At 37.2% G+C, this 8574-nt stretch overlaps 1 protein-coding gene and 1 long non-coding RNA gene across 5 annotated transcripts; both read left to right on the top strand.

Moving 5' to 3' along the window:
- The first annotated feature begins 1216 nt into the window (after positions 1 to 1216).
- On the top strand, positions 1217 to 5855 carry LOC103509749 (testis-specific serine/threonine-protein kinase 1). Of its 4 annotated transcripts, none has more exons than XM_026824023.1 (5): positions 1217 to 1476; positions 2533 to 2723; positions 3741 to 3901; positions 4387 to 4705; positions 5460 to 5855. In XM_026824023.1, the coding sequence occupies exons 1-5, from the start codon at positions 1401 to 1403 to the stop codon at positions 5664 to 5666; spliced, it is 954 nt and encodes a 317-aa protein (XP_026679824.1). In that variant the 5' UTR covers positions 1217 to 1400; the 3' UTR covers positions 5667 to 5855. The 4 variants fall into 4 exon arrangements, with proteins under 4 accessions (XP_026679824.1, XP_026679823.1, XP_008472598.1 ...); XM_026824022.1 differs by having other exon boundaries at positions 4387 to 4735; XM_008474376.3 differs by lacking the exon at positions 2533 to 2723 and adding an exon at positions 1722 to 1912 and having other exon boundaries at positions 4387 to 4735.
- A 70-nt stretch (positions 5856 to 5925) lies between these two features.
- LOC113467690 lies at positions 5926 to 6942 on the top strand. The gene is made up of 2 exons (XR_003391669.1): positions 5926 to 6235; positions 6429 to 6942. It is a non-coding gene; the product is annotated as an uncharacterized LOC113467690 (long non-coding RNA).
- Positions 6943 to 8574: the final 1632 nt, after the last annotated feature.

Below are 8574 nucleotides of genomic sequence, written 5' to 3'. Positions count from 1 at the left end.
AATTAGACAATAAATAAAGAACGTGACTGAGATGTGAGTACGTATTTAACCTGCGATTAAGTCACCTTTTAAATAATTATCTTCAGCCAGCCTAGTCAGCTTTTTTGGTAGCGCATCTGCCTTGTAAGCACTTGGCCCCGGGTTCGATTCGCGGACTTTATCCTGGACGGATAATGCTCGTTCTCAGAGCGACTGGCTTTCTCCTATCCTGTCTTCCTTCTCTCTTCGATTTCGGGACGATAAGACCTTGGGAGTTACACTTCCTTTTATCAAACTTTTTTTTTTTTAATTCATAAAGGTGACCAATCGCGGGTTAATTGGAAATTAATTGAAATGAGATTCATCAAACCCATAATTTTCCACATCTTTTTTTTCCTTCTTCCTCTTCTTCTGAAGAGAGAAAAAAAATAGCTAAATATCTAGGTAATAATTCTGTTCTATTTAATTATTTGTATGTTTATTTTATTTTTTCTTTGCAGATGCCAAAGAACAAGTCCTAGCGAACCTCGGCAATTTCAGCTATGATCCCATCAACTATGAATACCTACGTCAACTCAATGTTATCGACATTTATCGAAAGTGTTTTTTCGGGGGTTTTTTCGTGCTCCAGAAGAAACTTGGAAAACTGTGAAAGTTGTGCCTTTGAAGAACATTTAAAACCTCTCAAAAACCTTTGAAGAACATTTAAAAACCCTTAAAGAACCTTCAAAAACCCGGTGAAAAAGTGTGTTGAAAGTTTTGAAATCGGAAAAAGAAGAAAGAAAGTTTTTGCCAAATCGCTCCTAAATTCAAAGTTCGAAGGAGCGAAAGTGTTTTTTCGGGGGTTTTTTCGTGCTCCAGAAGAAATTTGGAAAACTGTGAAAGTTGTGCCTTTGAAGAACATTTAAAACCTTTCGAAAACCTTTGAAGAACATTTAAAAACCCTTAAAGAACCTTCAAAAACCCGGTGAAAAAGTGTGTTGAAAGTTTTGATATCGGAAAAGGAAGAAAGAAGTTTTTGCCAAATCGCTCCTTAATTCAAAGTTTGAAAGAACCCCGATTCCGATTCCTTGGTGTTTTTATCAGAATTTGACTCGTTCAAGAATGACCTAACCAGCTCACATTGAGAAAAGAAGTTTATCAATATTATGATTTATGAGTGACTAGCAATGTCTCGTACAAACTGAAACCTGCAAAAGTTTTCCCAGCCCGGAAACCCACGATCCCTCCAGCTCACATTGAGAAAAGAAGTTTATCAATATTATGATTTATGAGTGACTAGCAATGTCTCGTACAAACTGAAACCTGCAAAAGTTCTCCCAGCCCGGAAACCCACGATCCCCACGAAGTTAACTCGTTTACACTCGGCACGGCGGCGAAGATAAACGACAAAACACGAAGCACCCTCGCCCCGCCTTACCATGTCTTCGGAAGACATACGAACCGTTCCGAAGAGCTCCGAGCTCATTGCGCTTGAACAGAAGGGCTATATTATAGGTAAGAACACCGTCCTTTTTTTCCTTCTTTAAGTAGGTTGATTTTTGGTACTACCTAGTTCAGAAGCCACGACAAAGAAAAATTGTAACAAAAGGGAGTTGTCCCAAATGAGCAGTGACCAGTGTTGTTATAGAGTTAGGTTAAACACAAAAAAATGGACTTCTTTTTCATTGTTGTGTCTTCTGAATAATACGGATTCTTTTACGAATTCACATGCACATTAGAGCTGCCAAATTTCCTTCTAGGTAAGAAGATTGGCCAAGGATCTTACGCCATCGTACGGAAGGCGGAATTTATCGACAAGACTACGTCGCGAGTTATGAAACTTGCGTGTAAGATATTCGATAAGGAGAACGCTCCGGAAGATTTTCTGCACAAGTTCTTTCCGCGCGAGTTGGAAATTCTGACGAAGATCGACAATCCGCATTTGGTTCAGGTAATTTAGGAATTTATTTACATCAAAATATTCCGTGTTTTGCCACGGAAAATTGATCACAACTCGAGATCGAATTGATCACATATGAGGATATCCTAACAAAATTTCAGCTTTTTAGGTGTGAAACAAGTGAATCAAAAAGTGGCAATGAAAGCGGAACGCTCATATTTTTCGGTTTTCTCAAACTGCTGTTCAGTGTTAAAAATTTTTCGGTTCCGAGCTCATTGCGCTTGAACAGAAGGGCTATATTATAGGTAAGAACACCGACCTTTTTTTCCTTCTTTAAGTAGGTTGATTTTTGGCACTACCTAGTTCAGAAGCCACGACAAAAAAAAAAAATGCAACAAAAGGGAGTTGCCCCAAAGAAGCAGTGACCAGTGTTGTTATAGGGTTAGGTTAAACACAAAAAGTGGACTTCTTTTTCATTGTTGTGTCTTCTGAATAATACGGATTCTGTTACGAATTCACATGCACATTAGAGCTGCCAAATTTCCTTCTAGGTAAGAAGATTGGCCAAGGATCTTGTTATTCTATGAATCTAGGGTTAGGTTAAATACAAAAAAAAAGAGCTTTATTTTCCACTGACGTGACTTCTGAACAAGTACCAAATTTCCTTCTAGGTAAGAAGATTGGCCAAGGATCCTACGCCATCGTACGCAAGGCGGAATTTATCGACAAGACTACGTCGCGAGTTATGAAACTTGCGTGCAAGATATTCGATAAGGAGAACGCTCCGGAAGATTTTCTGCACAAGTTCTTTCCGCGCGAGTTGGAAATTCTTACGAAGATCGACAATCCGCATTTGGTTCAGGTAATTTAGGAATTTGTTTGCATCAAAATATTCCGTGTTTTGCCACGGAAAATTGATCACAACTCGAGATCGAATTGATCACATATGAGGATATTCTAACAAAATGTCAGCTTTTTAGGTGTGAAACAAGTGAATCAAAAAGTATACACTGCGTGGCAATGAAAGCGGAACGCTCATATTTTTTTGGTTTTCTCAAACTGCTGTTCAGTGTTCAAAATTTTTCGGTGAAACCATTATTAATGTTTTTGCTGTAAAGTTTGAATCTTATTCCACAAGACCGCATACTTACATTCCCTGTGAGTTTTTTACTCACAGGGTAAGAAAAATGAAAAACAACAAGGATCTGTTTTAAGCTGAAAATGTGGTATCCACAAAAGTTGTGAAGAAGCTCCGCTTTAGCACAACTAATTTATGATTTGATTGATTTTGATTTAATAATATATATTTTGGCATCCAGGTGCATAGTATATTGCAGCGCGGACCGCGTGTGTTTATATTCATGTGGTATGCGGATAATGGAGACCTGTTAGATCATATAAAGCGTGCGGGTAGTACCTACAGATTACACTTATATTACCTACAGATTACACTTATATTACCTAATATTTACACTTATATTACCCTTTATTAAACTTATATTGGTACTTCTTCATGCAGGTGCATAGTATATTGCAGCGCGGACCGCGTGTGTTTATACTCATGCGGTATGCGGATAATGGAGACCTGTTAGATCATATAAAGCGTGCGGGTAGTACCTACAGATTACACTTATATTACCTACAGATTACACTTATATTACCTACAGATTACACTTATATTACCTACTATTTACACTTATATTGGTACTTCTTCATGCAGGTGCATAGTATATTGCAGCGCGGACCGCGCGTGTTTATATTCATGCGGTATGCGGATAATGGAAGACCTGTTGGATCATACAAAGCGTGCGGGTAGTACCTACAGATTACACTTATATTACCTACAGATTACACTTATATTACCTACTTCTTCATGCAGGTGCATAGTATATTGCAGCGCGGACCGCGTGTGTTTATATTCATGCGGTATGCAGATAATGGAGACCTGTTAGATCATATAAAGCGTGCGGGTCCGGTAGCGGAGAGCAACGCGCGGACGTGGTTCTCCCAGATGCTTGCCGGGTTGGAATATTTGCACAGGTAAACAGCGCAAGAGCTAGCCCCCTTATTTTGGTTATAACCGAGCCGAGGGGTCATAACTATCGTGAAATTAAACTTAATGTAATTTCATCGCCAACCAATCTAGTACAAAGAGGTTAGGTTGAAGTTAAACCATCCCATGGTAAAAAAAGGTTTAGGATCAATCAGATTGCTCAAACACAAATTGATGAAACGAACTTTTTTTTTTTTTTTTTCAAAGGTAGGGTGACGCGCAGAAAGGAATAAATTAGTCAATAATTATGTTACACAAAATATTTGGAGGCCTAGGTATTTAGGTAACAATAAACAAAACGAAAGCTTTTAATACCAACAGGGAATCGGGAATTTTCGGAAGGGAAAATATAGGAGCATTTTTTTGATCCAATTTTTCAATGCTATAAAAAGGAAATCTTGGGGAATCACTAACCGTGCGTCCTAACTAGGGAAATCACTAACCATACGCCCTTCACTGCACACCTCCCCAGCAAGAACATCGCGCACCGCGACCTGAAATGCGAAAACATCCTAATGACCAAGCGATTCAACGTCAAAATTGCCGACTTTGGTTTCGCGCGCTACTGCGTCGACAAAGAGGGGCGCCGCGTTCTGAGCCGCACGTACTGTGGCTCGGCCGCCTACGCCGCCCCTGAAGTGATTTCCGGCAACCCGTACAACCCGAAACTGGCGGACATCTGGTCCCTTGGGGTGATTACGTTCATTATGTTGAACGCTGCGATGCCGTTCGATGATTCAAATTTGAAGCAGTTGTTCAAGGAGCAGACGTCGAATATTCTCAGTCATCAGGTAAAAGTGAAAGATATTCTCAGTCATCAGGTAAAAGTGAAGGATATTCTCAGTCATCAGGTGAAAGTGAAAGATATTCTCAGTCATCAGGTAAAAGTGAAGGATATTCTCAGTCATCAGGTAAAACTGAAGGATATTCTCAGTCATCAGGTAAAAGTGAAGGATATTCTCAGTCATCAGGTAAAAAAAATCGGGTGTGAACATCACACGACATTCTCTTACGTTTGAGTATCGAACCCGTAACATATCGCCCGTAAGTCGGATAGTGCTTGAAGTTTCACCATTCGATTCGGCGTGAAAAATCGTATAGATTAGAATATTCAATCTTTCCACCTTTTCTTCGTTCTCCCTCGCCCTTTTCTCCCCCTCACTTCCATTCTCTCTAGTCTTTTCCCTATGTAGCTCTCTCTCAACATGTCCATACCTATGTAGTCTCCTCTTCTGGATTTTCTTTGACACTTCTGTTACTTTAACCTATTCTTTGTGTTTTTAACCTATTCTTTATTTCTGATCCTGTCCAACCTCTTAACTCCACAACTCCACCTTAACATTCTCGTTTCTGCAACTTCCAATCTCTTTATTATGACTTATCCCATTCCTTATTACTTCATTCCCTCTTCCATCCCAGGTGAAAAACCTCGTCGGTTAACTCCACAACTCCACCTTAACATTCTCGTTTCTGCAACTTCCAATCTCTTCCTTATGACTTATCCCATTCCTTATTACTTCATTCCTAACCCCTCTTCCATCCCAGGTGAAAAACCTCGTCGGCCAAATTCTCGAACCGGACATCACCAAACGCATCCGCCTCGATGCGATCAAGGCGCACGACTGGCTCCGATACAAATCCATGGTGCGCCGAAAGGTGCTCCCCGGCCAGAAACTGGTGCACAGTAATCTGAGCGTGAAACAGACGCCGAAAACCGCGTTCACAGCGCGGGAGCGACACCCGCTCGCGTGACGCTGGACGTACCCTCTCGACGCGCGGACGAAACACTTGATAGACGGGCGGTGAAACACTTGCTAGACGGGCGGTGAAACACTTGATAGATGGGCGATGAAACATCTGATAGATCGGCGATGAAACACCCAGTAGATGTGGAAAAAAAACACCTGATAGATCGTAGATATTCGTAAGAATTAAAAAAAAGAAAAAAAATGCACTCCTTATGGGTGAAGAAAAAGCTTGTAAATTGGGAAATGAAATAAACATGCGAAAACCGCGTTCACAGCGCGGGAGCGACACCCGCTCGCGTGACGCTGGACGTACCCTCTCGACGCGCGGACGAAACACTTGATAGATGGGCGATGAAACACTTGCTAGACGGGTGGTGAAACACTTGATAGATGGGCGATGAAACATCTGATAGATCGGCGATGAAACACCCAGTAGATGCGGAAAAAAACACCCGATAGATGGTAGATATTCGTAAGAATTAAAAAAAAAATGCACTCCTTATGGGTGAAGAAAAAGCTTGTAAATTGGGAAATGAAATAAACATATTGTATGCGTAAGGAAATGCTCTTGAGGTGAAGAAAGAAACACCTTTAGTGTGTAAAGAAACACCCAGCAGAACCTTGTTGGAAACGTCAAAATAAGACCAAGTATGAATGAATAAACACTGCATTGAGATTTTGAAACAATTTAAAACAAAAATATGAAAGAATGAAATAACGAAAGATCTTCTAATCAAATAAAGACTTACAAGGAAATGCTCTTGAGGTGAAGAAAGAAACACCTTTAGTGTGTAAAGAAACACCCAGCAGAACCTTGTTGGAAACGTCAAAATAAGAACAAGTATGAATGAATAAACACTGCATTGAGAGCTTGAAACAATTTAAAACAAAAATATGAAAGAATGAAATAATGAAAGATCTTCTAATCAAATAAAGACTTAAAGCAAGACCAAAAAAATTAAACAAAATCAAAAGATCTTGTGAGGAGAAACAAAGGATCCAAGTTATTACCAAAGATCTAAGGGAGAACCGAAAGGTCGAATCAAGAAACAAGATCAAAGCAAGACTCACTCAGAAATAAAAAGATCTAGTAATAAAGATTCAGATGTCCGAATAATGAATACTTTTAGGAAATTATTAGAAAGCATTGAAGAAACATTATTTGAAAGAGAGGAAAAACGAAGAATTTTGGCGGTGGAGGGGGAAAATTCTGAAGAAATTAAACCAAAAATGAGCGAGCGCCTATGTAGAAGAATAAACAATAAAATATCCAAAATTAATCACAGTAGAAAAATGTGTATTAAAATCCCTTTTATGTATATCCCCACTTTAGCATTTGCTGAGGATTGTCATTATTACATAGATATCTATATAATTATCTAAACAATTAGATATTATCTCACTAGTTGCATCGAGTACAAAATTTATAAACCTTTCGAAAACCTTTGAAGAACATTTAAAAACCCTTAAAGAACCTTCAAAAACCCGGTGAAAAAGTGTGTTGAAAGTTTTGAAATCGGAAAAAGAAGAAAGAAAGTTTTTGCCAAATCGCTCCTAAATTCAAAGTTTGAAGGAACCCCGATTCCGATTCCTTGGTGTTTTTATCAGAATTTGTCTCGTTCAAGAATGACCTAGAACCAGCTCACATTGAGAAAAGAAGTTTATCAATATTATGATTTATGAGTGACTAGCAATGTCTCGCACAAACTGAAACCTGCAAAAGTTTTCCCAGCCCGGAAACCCACGATCCCCACGAAGTTAACTTTTTTTTTTTTTTTTTTTTTTTTTGCACTGTTTTTACCATTTTCTCTCATTTAAGTAATTAAATTCTGTGTAAGTTTACATTATTTTCTTAATAATATTAATAATTAATGTATAAGGGTTTCTTTCTCACCAATGTTCTTTTGTATTCTTTATTACTTCGTAGTAATTAAAATATTCGGAATTATGAAGAAACAATGTCTTCTTCTTCAACTTATTCAAGATTTGTTGTGTCGAAATTTGCATATTTTTAATATTTAAGTTCATAATTAGGGTTGACAATGGGTGAAAATAATTTAGTTGTTTCTCTTTTTTTTTTTTTTTGATAAAAAGAAAGTTAATTCAAAGAATAATTTTGTAATTTCTTTTTTTTTTTTTTTTTTTTTTTTTGATAAAAAGAAAGTTAATTCAAAGAATAATTTTGTAATTTCTAGATTTTATAGCTATTGTATGAGTTTAGAGTTAGTTTGTGTGTATTTTGTTTTTTCTAATTTTTATTAGAAAGTCTCTTATTATGTGTATTTCTGTATTAAAATTGTATTAAGTTCTCATTTTTATGTGTTGCAATTTGTAATCATTGACAGTTTTTTCGTCTATATTTGAAAATTTACTGTTTAACTTTGTTTTTCTTAGCATAACTTCTATTGAAAAAACTCTTGTCTTGCCAATCTGATTGTTTTGGATAATGGACATGTGACAGTTTTTTCGTCTATATTTGAAAATTTACTGTTTAACTTTGTTTTTCTTAGCATAACTTCTATTGAAAAAACTCTTGTCTTGCCCATCTGATTGTTTTGGATAATGGACATGCTATAACACGGACTTTGGAAAAGCAGCTGGTTTATTTATTTATTTATTTAGTATACCTAAATGTATACTAAAGAAAAGGAAAATTATAAATAAATATTAAAGTAAAAAGATTAGAGTGATCCTTAATTTCTACAAGTCTTCGAAGTGAAGTTGTTAAGGCATTTCCGAAGGGACTTTAGTATTTTTGGTTAAGAATGTAGGATTTTGCTTAAAATGTCTATCAAATTTCGAGTGAAACCATTTATTAAATAGCAGCTGGTTTATTTATTTATTTAGTATACCTAAATGTATACTAAAAAAAAAGAAAATTATAAATAATATTAAAGTAAGAAGATTAGAGC

The sequence above is a fragment of the Diaphorina citri genome, unplaced genomic scaffold (assembly GCF_000475195.1).
Source record: "Diaphorina citri unplaced genomic scaffold, Diaci psyllid genome assembly version 1.1 scaffold525, whole genome shotgun sequence".
NCBI classification, from domain to species: domain Eukaryota; kingdom Metazoa; phylum Arthropoda; class Insecta; order Hemiptera; family Psyllidae; genus Diaphorina; species Diaphorina citri.
Note: the sequence above shows the minus strand (reverse complement) of the source record. Positions and strands in the feature narration are given on the sequence as shown.